Source organism: Xenopus laevis, chromosome 5L (genome assembly GCF_017654675.1).
Source record: "Xenopus laevis strain J_2021 chromosome 5L, Xenopus_laevis_v10.1, whole genome shotgun sequence".
Taxonomy (NCBI): domain Eukaryota; kingdom Metazoa; phylum Chordata; class Amphibia; order Anura; family Pipidae; genus Xenopus; species Xenopus laevis.
The window spans coordinates 109,399,448-109,414,939 of record NC_054379.1 but is presented as its reverse complement, the minus strand read 5'-3'; the positions used below and the strand labels follow the sequence as shown (position 1 = coordinate 109,414,939).

Here is a 15,492-nt window from a genome sequence, read left to right as displayed (position 1 = left end):
AAGTGACCACAATAGGCATTGTTTTGTGACCTTTTTCGGCTTACACCAGGGGTGCCCAAAACATTGATCGCGGTCTACCAGTCGATTGGTTTAACGTTTCTGTTAGGCCGTGGGAATAAAGTGAACAGTTGCGCGTAAAAGTAAACAGTCGCGCGCCCATAAAATTCAGCAGCTCTCCGGTTTGGTATTTCAGCAATCTGGTTGCTAGGGTCCAAATTGCCCTAGCAACCATGTCCTGATATGAATAAGAGACTGGAATATAAATGGGAGAAGGCCTGAATAGAAAGATAACTAATACAAAGTAGCAATACATTTGTAGCCCCACAGAACTTTAGTTTTTTAGATTGGGTCAGTGACCCCTATTAGAAGGTTGAAAAGAGTCAGAAGAAGGCGGCAATTAATTCAAAAAATATAAAAAAAGGAAAAATGAACGCCAATTGAAAAGTTGCTTAGAATTAGCCATTCTATAACATACTAAAAGCTTATTTAAAGGTGAACCACCCCTTTAACTAGGGTACTTATGTTCTTAAGTCCCACTTCTCTGTGTGGAGTGTATGGAGTAATATCATTTTTCATAGGGAAAATTTTCAGACTGCCTTCAAGCAGTTTTGGGGTCAGTATTTAATTTATTATTCCTTAGACAGGTGTTCATCCATTTATGCTCCCAAACCCCTGAGCAATAATGGGGAGAAAACACACAATGTAAAAGTAGCTGCTAACCCATTAGTTTAGATTCCCTGCATAAGGCTTTTACATACAAAGTGACCTTTTACTGGCCCCCTCTTAATTGATTTGGCTAATCAAACTGATATGCATTTGCACACTAGTTAGTTGGCCAGAATGAAAATCTCGTCTGACCAATGACCAAAATTCAGTGTGTCATTGTCATGCAACTGCTCGGGCCTGTGCTTCTGCGTCTTAACGAAACTAATGGCACAGCATCCACAGAATCCACTATTTTGGATTCGGCCGAACCCCCGAATCCTTCTGAAAAGATTCAGCCGAATACCGAACCAAATACGAATCCTAATTTGCACAAGCTAATTAGGGATGGGAAGGGGAAAACATTTTTTACTTCTTTATTTTGTGACCAAAAGTCCCGTGATTTCCCTCCCCGTCCCTAATTTACATATGCAAATTAGGGTTCGGATTCGGTTCGGCTTGGCAGAAGGATCTATCCGAATCCTGCTCAAAAAGGCCGAATCCTGGCCGAATCCTGAACCGAATCCTGGGTTCGGTGCATCCCTAATTAAAATTGAGATTGCATTTGTAGTGCAGGGAGACAGTGACGTTTCTTAGGTTCCCTTATCTGAAAAAGGGATTCTATTCAGTTTTGAATCTCCATGAATGTGATTATGTTGTGTTTGCCAATGGATATGGACTGGGATTATCTGTGCAGTTCCAATCTAATTCCCTCTCTTGCAAACACCAAACATGGAGAAGCCTCAACTTCCCTGTTTACCTCAAGAAATGGCAAATAACCCCTCTAGATTTACATGATTAAACAATGTGAATTTGGGCAATTTTGTCCTTGAGCAATTTTCTTAATTAATTCTACCTAGTGTCTGCAATGACAAGCAGATTTCAGAAAAAAGTTGGTACTTAAGTTTTTTCCTGAACCACATTGAAAGATTTAGTAAAGGGCAAAGTGGGCTTTTTTTTATCAAAACTTCACCAAAATGACAATTTGCAGGGACTATGATAAATACACATATTTGCAGTGAAATAGCATCTGACTAAGTTGTGCGAAGTATGGCGAGGTTTCCTCGATGCAAAAATATGAACTTTAGTAAATTTACCCCCTTGTCTATCTGTTTGCCTGGAGAAAAATGTGATTGTCTCACTCCATTTGTTTTCCAGAGAAACTCCACCGTTGCTCACATGTTTAGTGGCAGCTTTTACTGCACTCACATGAGGAATTTTAAGGATGTGTTTATGTGCTGTAACATTTCTTTTTGCAAATACTTGCACTGTGACCTGTAAACACATTAATCACACTTGTCCCTTTTTGCTTGTGTAAGGGAGCTGCCATAGTTCTTGTCTTAAATGACATTGACCACAGATTCTCTAGTTAACTACAATGATAGCAACACCTGTTGTGGTGTGATTATGGCTATTTTATTGGTACAGATATGGGATTCATTACCCGGAAACCCGTTATCCAGAAAGTTAAGTTCTGAATTACGGAAAGGACATCTCCCATAGACTCCATTTTATCCAAAAAGATAGTAGTGACTAAAGAGGGCATGCAAAATAGCAGCTCCTACGTCTTATAATGAATACTTATAGAAGGTAAATGCGCTGAGATGTACTCTGTCATGCCTGGTTGCATTCCATCAATATGCAGAACACACAATATGGCCTAGGATGTATTTATAGAGATGAGACTGACATTTTGGCTGGATGCCCTTTAAGTATGTAGTTCTTTGACTGTATTGGCGTTGTAAATTCACGTTAAAATTAACTTTTAGAATGATGGAGATATTGCTATTCTGAGATAATTTGCTATTGGTTTCCATTTTTTATTTTTTGTGACTTATTAATTATTTAGCTTTTTGTACGGCAGCTACCTAGTTGCAAGGGTCGTGTTTACCTTAGCAACTAGGCAGTAGTTTAAATGAAAGGCTGGAATATGAATAGGAGTGAGGCTGAAAAAAAGTACTAGAAATTAATAATAACATTTTATAAGCTAGCAGAGCAATAGTTTTTGGCTGTCAGGGCCAGTGCCCCTCATGAGAAAATGGAAAGATGTAAAAGTGAATGGCAAATACAGGAATGGGATCTGTTATCCAGAAAGCTCCAAATTTCTGAAAGGCCATCTCCCATAGACGCTATTTTATCCAACTAATCAAAATTTTTAAAAATGATTTCTTCGTTGTAGTGATGTAGATTGTGTGTTCACAGACAAAACTACCAGTAGGAGACACTGTGACAGAGGGACAGAAGTGTAATGTCCCCTCCTTCATTTCATATGGCCAAAGATGTAGGGCTGGGGGGGTAGGCTGGCAGCAGCAGATGTGCCTTGTTGAATGCAGTCTCTGGGATGCAAGCCTCTGCTGAAGCCTCACTAATCTGCAGCGAGAGGTGGAGACATAAAGGAGCTGCACGGGGAGGGAGGGCTGTGTAGTGTCCTGCAGTGGGGGGATTGAAGCTGCAGCAGAACTGCGACAGACATCTCACTTTTGCACTTCATTCTGTTACACATGCACAGCATTCCTGCCCTGGCTCACACATTACAATAGGGGAAATGATGTCAGAACCAAAACCTGCATCTTCATCTTCATCATCACTCTGGATACCGTTTGCTGCTTCAGTCTTGCTGGTTTCTGCTCTGTGAAGTGCAGGTAGCAGGTTGCTATGGAATATTGCTTATGTCTCCAGCAGCCCAGCTCACAATGATAGGCACTGGGGGGATCCTGTTCCACCTTCTCACTGACAGTGGGGCATACCAGCATATTATTATGGCACAATGGTTATGGTTGCATATGCCAGGTTTTCTACTTGGAAGAGCCTTGAATATCTGTGCATAGCATGGCAAACCTCTGTGTTAAAAGCAGTGACTATTTGCTAGCACTGTACTGTGCTTCCATAATGGTACCTTCCACTATGCTGGGAGCTAGCGTCCTACATCTGCTTTCTTCTGGATTTCTTGCACATTGAAGCAATGGGTATTGAAAATACATCATGTGTCTAAAGAACTTGGCATTCCAAGGAATAATTTTTCTTTTGTTTTTCATTGTTTGGTGGGGTTTTTTTTTTCGTAAACTTCTTTTGAACTGCAGAAATGTGTAGCCGGACTTGGTTTATTCAACACACACTGGGACTAATGCCTCCAAATCCCTAGTAACAGCTTGTTTATGCCTTAGCGGCATGCCGGGATAATATGGGAGAAAAATCTGACTACCAGAGGCTTCCAAGTAAGGAGGCCACAGAAGAAGAAGAAGAGGTAAAGGCCATTCCTTTTAACATGCAGCATATGTCCTATATTTGTTACATGCAGTACAACATCTTTATGCAAAAGGTTACAGTCATTTTCATATTGCATCACTATGATGTGTTTTTTCTTATCAGAAGTAATTTAAAATTCCAATGTACAGATGCACAGTAACCTGGGGCAACAATTGCCCTAATCCACGTGTATTTGTGTTTGGATTACCTTACAGTACAATGTATAGGATGATACAAAATAATGGTCCATGAGTCATTCTGGAGTCATTCAGACAGGTAAAATGGTGTTGTCCTTGTGGTTTGACAGAATTTCACATTGGCTTGAAGATGCTGTGCAAATTCTTTTTACATTGCCCCTTTAGGTCCACTGCCAGAATTCCTCCCTAGTTGCCTAGTGGTTTCTATAGTAACTCTGAAGTTTCCAATTTCTGGTTTGTAGACTTTTTTTTGTTAAGGTAGCAAATCAAAGAACAGTTTTCATTGTGGCAGCATAGTGTTGATACATTTAACCTTTTCCTACCAAAGGCATATTGCATTTTCAGTTCTCCCTTCAGTAAACTTGTTTGCATTATGCCTGTAAGTGTGTGTGTGTGTATAGCAAGTATTTATTGTTTAATATTTATTGTTTATAGTTATTATGCAGTTTATCATTTTTAACGTTTGTCTATTTGTTCATTGACCTATCTGTCTATCTAGTGTAATACAGGCATGGGACCTGTTATCCAGAATGCTTGGGACCTGGGGTTTTCTGGATAATGGATTTGTCTGTAATTTGGATCTTTATACCTTAAGTCTACCAAAAAAAAAAATGATGTAAACATTAAATAAACCCAATAGGCTGGTTTTGCTTCCAATAAGGATTAATTATATCTTAGTTGGCATCAAGTACAAGCTACTGTTTTATTATTACAGAGAAAAAGGAAATTATTTGGAAAACATTTAGTCTATGGCCATTCTGTAATTCTGAAATTTCTGGATAATGGGTTTCAGGATAACAGATCCCATACCTGTACTGGTAAAACATAAAGTATAACAGAGTATCAAGACACATTATTTTTCCTGACAGATGTATGTCAATGGGTGTGGGGCTTACTGTTTGTTTATAGGAATTAACACTAAAGCTCCAAATAATGCCAAGAATGTTTGAGAACATAGCCCATAGAAACCCACCTCAAAAACAACTTCATAAATAGAAAGCCACGGAAGAAGGAAACAGTGTGACATTTAGAGCTACATACATTTGAACTGAATTATCAATATCTATGTCATATAAATATGCACTGCGCAGTTACTGAATTGGTGGCCTTTTAGTGATTGACAGAGGAGCAGAGAAACAATATGCTGTCTAGTTGGTCAGCACCTATGGGACTGAACTACAGTGCTCAGTGTAGCAAGGATGTTTCAGTCTTTAAAAAGCCAGTCCCTCAGTTAACTTACAATATAATGGCTTCCTCACAGTCACTGGCTAAGGAATCGGGTCATGTCTGTGTTAAAAAAACAAAACAAACATTATATATATATATATATATATATATATATATATATATATATATATATATATATATATATATATATATATATATATATATATATATATATATATATATATATACAGTGGTGTGAAAAACTATTTGCCCCCTTCCTGATTTCTTATTCTTTTGCATGTTTGTCACACAAAATGTTTCTGATCATCAAACACATTTAACTATTAGTCAAAGATAACACAAGTAAACACAAAATGCAGTTTTTAAATGAGGGTTTTTATTATTTAGGGAGAAAAGAAATCCAAACCTGTGTGAAAAAGTAATTGCCCCCTGAACCTAATAACTGGTTGGGCCACCCTTAGCAGCAATAACTGCAATCAAGCGTTTGCGATAACTTGCAACGAGTCTTTTACAGCGCTCTGGAGGAATTTTGGCCCACTCATCTTTGCAGAATTGTTGTAATTCAGCTTTATTTGAGGGTTTTCTAGCATGAACTGCCTTTTTAAGGTCATGCCACAACATCTCAATAGGATTCAGGACTTTGACTAGGCCACTCCAAAGTCTTCATTTTGTTTTTCTTCAGCCATTCAGAGGTGGATTTGCTGGTGTGTTTTGGGTCATTGTCCTGCTGCAGCACCCAAGATCGCTTCAGCTTGAGTTGACGAACAGATGGCCGGACATTCTCCTTCAGGATTTTTTGGTAGACAGTAGAATTCATGGTTCCATCTATCACAGCAAGTCTTCCAGGTCCTGAAGCAGCAAAACAACCCCAGACCATCACACTACCACCACCATATTTTACTGTTGGTATGATGTTCTTTTTCTGAAATGCTGTGTTACTTTCACGCCAGATGTAACGGGACGCGCACCTTCCAAAAAGTTCAACTTTTGTCTCGTCGGTCCACAAGGTATTTTCCCAAAAGTCTTGGCAATCATTGAGATGTTTTTTAGCAAAATTGAGACGAGCCTTAATGTTCTTTTTGCTTAAAAGTGGTTTGCGCCTTGGAAATCTGCCATGCAGGCCGTTTTTGCCCAGTCTCTTTCTTATGGTGGAGTCGTGAACACTGACCTTAATTGAGGCAAATGAGGCCTGCAGTTCTTTAGATGTTGTCCTGGGGACTTTTGTGGCCTCTCGGATGAGTTGTCTCTGCGCTCTTGGGGTAATTTTGGTCGGCTGGCCACTCCTGGGAAGGTTCACCACTGTTCCATGTTTTTGCCATTTGTGGATAATGGCTCACACTGTGGTTTGCTGGAGTCCCAAAGCTTTAGAAATTGCTTTATAACCTTTGAAATTGAACTCAGGTGTGATAAACTACAGTTAAGTTATTTTTTAACAAGGGGGGCAATCACTTTTTCACACAGGCCCATGTAGATTTGGAGTTTTTTTTCTCCCTTAATAACGTAAACCTTCATTTAAAAACTGCATTTTGTGTTCAATTATGTTATCTTTGACTAATAGTTAACGGTTTTTGATGAGCAGAAACATTTAAGTGTGACAAACATGCAAAAGAATAAGAAATCAGGAAGGGGGCAAATAGTTTTTCACACCACTGTATATATACATTTGTAAAAAGCTGTGTATGGCCTCTAATTTCTCCCCACTGATCAATGTAAGCTCCAGGAAGGGTGTTGATAAGCAGAGAATGGCTTCTCTGCTTAAAGGAATTGTTCAGTATAAAAACTGGGTAAATAGGCTGTGCAAAATAAAAAAATGTTTCTAATATACGGTAATATGAAAAAGTTTGGGAACCCCTCTTAATTCTTTGGAGTTTTGTTTATCATTGGCTGAGCTTTTCAAGTAGCAATTTTCTTTTAATATATAACATGCCTTAAGGAGTAGTATTTTTAGCAGTGACAAATTTTATTGGATTAATAGAAAATATGAAATATGCATCATTGCAAAATTAAACAGGTGCATACATTTGGGCACCCCAGCAGAGATATTACTTCAATACTTAGTTGAGCCTCCTTTTGCAAATGTAACAGCCTGTAGACTCCTCCTATAGCTTTTGATGAGTGTCTGGATTCTGGATGGCGGTATTTTTGACCATTTTTCCATACAAAATCTCTCCAGTTCTGTTAAATTTGATGACTGCTGTGCATGGACAGCCTGCTTCAAGTCATCCCATAGATTTTCGAAGATATTCAAGTCGGGGGACTGTGACTGGCATTCCAGAATATTGTACTTCTCCCTCTGCATAAATGCCTTTGTAGATGTCGAAGTGTGTTTAGGGTCATTGTCTTGTTAGAATAACCAACCCCTGCGCAACTTCAACTTTGTGACTGATGCTTGAACATTATCCTGAAGAATTTGTTGATATTGGGTTGAATTCATCCGACCCTTGACTTTGTTGTCTGTAACCATTCTCACAATCCTCCGCATATGCCGCTCCTGTATTTTTCTTGGCCGTCCAGACCTGGGTTTTATAGCAACTGTGCCTTTGGCCTTCCATTTCCTGATTATATTCCTTACAATTAAAACTGACAGTTTAAACCTCTGAGATAGCTTTTTGTAGCCTTCCCCTAAGCCATGATACTGAACAATGCTTTAAGAATTCAACGCTGTCACTCTTCAGAGGAGAGTCAAACAGAAGCACAACTTGCAATTGGCCACCTTAAATACCTTTTCTCATGATTGGATACACCTGCCTATGAAGTTCAAGGCTTAACAAGCTAAGCCAAAAAATCTGGTGTTGCCAGTAATCAGTATTGATAAATTACATACATTCAAATTAGCAAAATTACAAGGGTACCCAAATTTTTGCACAGCCAGTTTTTCACATTTGATTTAATGTCATACAACGGAATACTGCTTTACTAAAAACTTTGTTCAGAAAACACCCCAGTACTCAGATGTTCCTGGGAAATGAAAGACATACAACTGTTATCTTTTTTGTTGAAAGTGGAGTAAATTATTTTGAGGGGTTCCCAAACTTTTTCATATGACTGTATATGACAGATAACACCACAGCTTCATTGTAATTAGCTTAAAAAAGGAACAAAAATGTTCTGAAAGCTTGCTATGATTATATTAGTTATCTAATAAAGGTATCATCTTTATACCACTTTGTTATTTTTTATTTCAAAAGGGTTGCCCTGCAACATTTTTACTGTCTAACACCGTACAACAACTTTACCTGCAATTGCATTAGAATATGTGATTTGCTCTTTAAAAAAAAAAAAAAAAAAAAATAGTATTTATTGTTCTTTCTGCACAGGAAAACATATTTACTGCATAGTACTGTGTCTAGTCCTATATTTAAACCTTGGAAATGTGCCAATGCTTTAATTAGGAGGACACACAGGGTGGAGTCTTAATCACCTCAACAAGATTAAAACTTTTTAAGTGTGTTGTTGGTCTTAAAGGAGAAGGAAAGGCTTGGTGCACTTGGGGGTGCAAAATGTTATGCACCCCCAAGTGATTGTATTGACTTACCTGAAACCCCGGGGTTATACCAGTGAGCACCATCTTCTTCCGTCTTCTTCTGTCTTCACCCAGCTGCGCATGCGCAGTAGAATGTAAAGCCGAACTTTAACTAAAAAGACGATATTTTGTTCAACTGCGCATGCATTTGCCCCTAGAAATTTGAAGAAGACGGGAGTGGATCGCTCCGTGGTGCTCACTGGTATAACAGCGGGCCGGTGCAGTTTTCTGCCGGTAGCCCGAGGTTTCAGGTAAGTCAATACAATCACTTGGGGGTTTCAAAAAAAAAAAATCGCTGTATACCTCCAAAGTGATTTGAGGAGGGAAAAAAACAGAAAAGTAATATAGTGTAGTATTTTATATTATATAAAAACCACCATATAAGTGTTCAAATACTCATTATATGTGTCCCATAAACTTGTTATAGTGAACAGCTGGTTATTACAGCAGACAAGTGATCCGTAAAAAGATGGGGTGGAACCTGTCCACCTAAATTCCTAGTGTTTCTGGTGGTATATTATACTCACAAGAAAGCCAGTAAAACAGAGCTTATCACAGCATGAATTCCGTTCCCAAGTTAAAACTTCCTTTTCCCCTTTCTCCTTTATGGGCAATAAGAAGGCCGCATATGTAGAAACGTAATTATAATTTTAATAAGTAAAAGTTTACACTCACTAGCATGGAATATTCGTTCGCATAAAATCCATTTTAAAATCAAGTCCTGCTGCTGGCAGCTTCACAGTCTCTCCTGCGCATCTGAAAAATTCTGGGCCGCCGAAGCCTTGTGTGCATTCAAAGCAGGTGTGAATTTTTTTTTTTTTTTTTTTTGAAACTTATAATTTTTTGGAGGTGGAAGAGAGCCTGGTGATCGCTGGATTGGGAACACACTGCATTTGGGAGTCGTTTTGTATTTATTAATCACTTAGGGGTGCCTAACATGTGGCCATTAAAAACGAAGGGCAAAGATGCTGATAATATATTTATGTCTGCCAGTTATCTTTGTTTATATATTAATAGTTCTCTTATGTCTGCAAGATGGTTTCCTGATGATAAATATGTGGGTTCCGTGTGCATCTGTTTCCTCTGTGTGTAGATCATAGAGTGGCCTTTCCCCTTTGCAATGAAGTGTGCACTGACTATAAATCAGTTTGTGCACCTTTTGTAACCTTTGCACAGAGTTAGACTGGAGGGATGTTGGCCTCCCCTGGGCTGCCACATCAAGGGCCCCCTCCACTACCCCCAGGGGCCCCTTGCCCTGGGGCAAATCCCCCTCTGCCCTCCCACTACCCCCCCCCCGAGCATATCTTCACGCTCTGATTCGTGCTGCGGTTGGGCGGGTGGAGGCCAGGAAGGAAGCTGCTTTGCCAGTCGCGCTGTAATAGATCTGGCCCAGTCCGACCCTGCCACGGCATATATTAACACTTTACTAGTTCTCTTTTCTCAGATAAAGGGGGGAAAAAAGAAAAACATAACAGCAATGCTGAACCTATCTTTTATTTTTGATCCCTACTTCACATTTTACCACCATAACAAAATGCCAGGAAATTTAAATTGTGTGTTCAACATAGGGTTGTCACCTGTCCGGTTTTGACCCAGACAGCGGGGTTTTTAAAGGGCTGCCCGGGTCAAAACTGCCTGTCCGGTTTTCCAAATTAGGAAAACCAGGCAGGATTCCCTATGAGTTATGTGGTGATCGGCCAATCGCAAATTGCCTCATCATAGCCCTGACATCACGACTAACCCCCACAGCATCACAGCCCCACCCCCATTGAATCATCATCCCGCCCCCAGCACGGATTCATCTGGGCCAAAAGGTGGTAACCCTAGTTCAACAATCGCAGCAGCAGAACAGATGATCATACATGCCTTTGTACATATTTCCTTCCTACTAATTTTATGCGATTTAACGGATTTACTTGCAGAGATTCTCAGCACCCACAATGTGACAAAACTCCATGTGTGATGAATATTACTATTTTATTGTAGAGATATAGGATATATCATCCACAATGCTTGAGACTGACAGACTATAACATCACTGGGACACAGAGATACTTAAAGTTTACTGAATATATTGTCCTGCTCAGAGAACCTGAAGAAGTTTTACTTCAGGAAGATACCAATTATAAAAACAGAAGTCTATTTGTCTTGCTGTTCCTTAACTATAATTTCTGAGTTCCTCCCTCAAGAACCTTCCCATAACCTCTTCAAAGCTAAAATTCTAGTTCAGGGGTAGGCAACCTGAGGCTCCGGAGCCTCATGCGGCTCTTCATCCTGCTTGCAGCGGCTCGGTCTTGGCTCAGGTCGGCTATAAAGCCCTTGCACCAGCTGGTAGCTGCTTGAGTGTGTGACCGGGGTAAGTTAATGGTTAGCTTACCGCAGTCGCACACTCAGGAAGCCGCCAGCAGGTGCGAGGGCTGTATAGACGTCCCAGGAGTGACAGGCAAGACCGAGCCACAGCAAGATGATTCATCATGGTCCTTACCGCGTTCACAAACTCAAGACAATAGAGGGAAGATCAGCATTGAACTTCAGAAACAGAATTTATATTAAACAGATAAGAACACTAGCATTTAATAGTGCTATTCAGTGTTTAATTTATTTCAAAGTAGGCCTACACTACACGCTGCACTTCTGTTTGTTTTATTCTGTTGTTGTAACAGTTAAAATTGAAAAACAGGTTAAAACTTTTAAAAGTTTATAATCTGTTTTATGTTTTGTGGCTCCAGACTATTTTCCTTTTAGTGGAAAAGGGGGCAATATGGCTCTTTTGATAGTAAAGGTTGCTGACCCCTGTTCTAGTTGATCAGTATCTTAGCACTTATGAACCAATGCTCAGACTATGGTGAATGACTACACTTATTATTCTCCTACTTGTAACTTCTGTCTGTATGTGTCCAGACACTAAAGGGCCCAATTATTAAACCTCAGTTTTTTTCTGGTAAAACTCGATATTTTTTTGTAGAAAACAATAAAATTGAATTTTTGAGATTAATCATACCCCAAAGCTGCTAAAAATCCGAATCCGAAAATATGCAATCTCAAACCTTTTGAGGTCATGTAGAAGTCAATGGTAAGTGTCACTGAATTTGTTTCCGATAATCCGAAAACATTCAGGGTTTTCAACCAAAAATCTGAAAAAGCCGAGTTTTGTCAGTAACAATCTTCTATAAAAAAAAGTTATGTATTTAGTGGATATAGGGCTGAGCCGTAGTTGTGGTTGTTATACCTCTGACAGATTCTTGGGCAAGTGATGAATGTCACACGTGCTTGAAAACGGAAGGAGAACAGTGAAAGACGAGCATACTGCACAAGAAATATTTTCTCACTTTTGTTTGCTGGAGAGAGAGACAGATAACTGTGGCAAAGTGATGAAAGCACCATTTAGGAAACCAATCTGAAATATGTTATTCCCTTAATATCAGAAGAACCTCTTGTCTGCTTCTGTATTAGCGAAAGGTGAGCAAGCTTTTTGGTGAATTAATAACAGAAATGAACATTGATGTGACATGGGGATGGGGGTGCAATTGCACATTGGCCTGATTCTCACAGGAGATACCTAACCATAAACCTGTACAGGATCATGCCACAGTACAAGTTGTAATGCAGTTGTGGGGGTAGATGCAAGTGTTGCACAGGGACAGTGAGGCTGTAGTTAACACCAGCCTAGTTAAAAAGTAAAAGTGCATAAAAGTTGAGGAGAAAGGTAGTGTTCCAGATGAATGTGTTTTTAGGTGACCAGAAGTAATTCTGTAAAATGTAACAATACGTGTCTGAGACTGAGAAAAGGGCTGTCTACCACCTGTGCTTTTAAATATACTTGTGGGGGGAGGGTATGCTTCATTAAGTTATGCTTAGAGTAGTGTTCTAGAGTAGAGACCTGCAGCGGGTCGGATACCAAGCAGTGATGTGCTGGTCAAAAAAATTTGACCCGCACCTGACCCTAACCTGCCCACTCCCAATCCACACAACTCAAACCCACCCGGCACTTCTATTTATAGGCCCATATCCAACCTGCCCATCTCTGATGTCGCAAAAGGGGACAGGGCGGGTGAGCACCTTTAAATAGATGTTGACAGAAGAAGAAGCTTGGATAGTGACCCAGATATTGCCAGGACCCCCCAGTATTGGCGCTGGCTTGCACATCTCTAGTACTAGGGGAACTAATACACCTCTTCCTGGGTTGACATAAATGAACTCTATGGTCTTCTGTCTCTTTTTTTATTTCTTCTTTCCCCATCTTTTTCTAGTACTCTTCTGCCCCAATTTTCTTCTGTTCCCTCCTGTTATCTCCTGAAACCTCATTTAAAATCCCTCCACATGTTTTCTCTGTATTTCACCTTCTTCTCCGTAGAGATCAGGTATTCAGCAGATTTGTTGTGGCTGTCAATTCTCCTCATGTTGCAGTACCCTAAAATACAAGAATTGACACTGCACAGATTGCAGAATTATTTAAACAATCGGTGAAGTTTAGTGAATTTTATTTCTTCTACTTGTTGCAAATCATCAGATATCTCTGTCTGTACGTACTTTTCTCCTGTGGCACAGAAGCTCACCTCTGTACTAATCACCCTCTTCTACACTGCTTGTTTTCAGCTATCGAGTTTAGGTTATGTTTTTATCCCAGCTTACTATAATGCATTTAGAATTTTTTGTCTCCTAACGACTTTTCATTTCTATGCCTTGTGGCATATTACTTGTATGCAAAGTGCTTCCTTCAAAGCAATCAATGTGCCATTAGTAATGTCTTTTGTGTGAGTTTACAATTGAGCAAAATGTGCTATGCTTCATATCTGCAGAGAAGTCACCTTCATATCTGAAGTGGTGCTGCTGCATTGTACTTTCTGTTCCTCTGAGCATAGCAGCTAATGGTGCATATAGCCCCCTGTGTGATGTATTGTACATCTGCCCTATGTGAACATTTAGGCAGGAAACATGATATTGTGTTAGCCTGGTATAGTGCTTTGCTATACCAGTTTACTGATTTTTCAAGGCCCAATGTCTAGTTATTTCCCTTTAGCTAATAACAATATTACAGCTGAATGTGTAATTTACCCTGTTATATTTCCTAGCTTATCCAGGACAGATATACTACAGATTAACCCCCAAATCTTGCCCTAATTCATCTTCGCATAGTTCCTCTTTAGATCTACCATGCCTGCTAGCTGTAGTTCAGTGTTCTGTTCCCTTCAGGGCTTTGCCACGATACCACTAGTCACAAGGTTCCTGTTTCACTTGGTCCATTTGAGATTAGTCCAGACAGGGAGAGTTTCTAAGCTTAACTCCCAAACACCAAACCGTGCTCCCACATTAAATAGAATGTTGCACTACTACTAACAAATTGTGCAGAAATAGAGAATATATTATAAAATGTTTTATTATTATTAACATGTATTTTTGAGTGCCAACATATTGTGCAGCGATGTAATGGCATCATTGCAGTTGTGTACAACTCTTAAATTCAAATTCTTGCACCTGAACTGGTATTTATTTTTATTTCAGCCACTATTATTGTTGCTAATAGATGATGCACCTGTTATTTAAGCACAGAAGAGCCGTATGGTCCTCATATTTATACACCAAAGCATGATAGGTACTTGACTTGTACATGAAATCTTTTTGATGGACTCTAACTAGGGTTCCTGACCCCTCTGTGCTAGGTAGTTTGAGTTTCTGTTACTTGCTAGCTATACTAAATAGCTTCCACTGCACGAAAAAACCCTATTTATGTGAGTCAAATAAAAAAGTTTGGTGTATCAAATAAGTTTTATTACATACCTCCCAACTGTCCCTTTTTAGGAGGGACAGTCCCTCTTTTGACAGCTCAACCCGCAGTCCCTCATTTGTACTGGAAAGTCCCTATTTTCTCTGCACTGAACAGCCAGAAAAAGAAACAAAGTTTCTCACTTAATTGGCTTTTAGCAGAGAGCCCAGAACAGCTAACAGGTGCAAATAAGATACTTTGTAACAATTTTGAGACACAAAAAAACAGTTTAGATAAGGAGAAATATTTTCAAACTTTAATAACTTGCCAAATTTTCAAATATGAACATGGTAATTAGGGGGTAATTAGGGGGTGTGGCCACAGAAAGGGGCATCGTCAAAAGATTTTGCTGTTCTACGTGCAAAAAAATATTTTGTCCCTCTTTTTACTTCTAAAATGTTGGGAGGTATGTTATTAAAAGTTGTTTTTTTGAATTACAAATGGAAAGGTAACTTTACAAACTTTACAAATATGACCACAGAAATATATAACACCTTTGGCTAATGAGCTGGTCTTGCTGACCTCAAAAACAAAAACGTTATTGATTTTCTTTACATTTCTCTATCTTTCTATTAATGCCCCCTCTTACCGTATATATTTTCCATTTGAGTTTCCAAACGACTGCCTCGTTGCCAGGAAAAGTAAATCTGAACATCAGAGGTTTGAATAGCAAATGAAGACTAACTGCACATTTTCTTGTAATACCTCTGTCTAAACCATTCAAAAAGTTAATCCAAAGGTAACCATAGTGTATGCTTTTAAATCTCCATAAAAACTACTTTGTTTCCTAAATAGCAAGGGTTAAAATCTGTTCAAGTTCTCATAACATGGCAGTCTGAAGGAATTTGCTGTTTAAGGCCTCAATTTAGTTG

The 15,492-nt window shown here is 39.2% G+C and overlaps 1 protein-coding gene across 4 annotated transcripts in view; it reads left to right on the top strand.

Moving 5' to 3' along the window:
* tnk2.L (tyrosine kinase, non-receptor, 2 L homeolog) overlaps nt 1-15,492 on the top strand; it is a 92,505-nt gene that overhangs the window by 24,986 nt on the left and 52,027 nt on the right. The window contains exon 1 of one of the 4 annotated variants that reach the window (XM_041563251.1): nt 3,127-3,946. The exons of 2 other annotated variants lie outside the window; for them this stretch is intronic. In XM_041563251.1, coding sequence (XP_041419185.1) covers nt 3,884-3,946 — 63 coding nt within the window. In that variant the 5' untranslated portion in view covers nt 3,127-3,883. Of the gene's footprint in view, nt 1-3,126; nt 3,947-12,233; nt 12,316-15,492 lie in introns of those variants that run through there. One more of the 4 variants, XM_041563254.1, reaches the window with a different exon arrangement.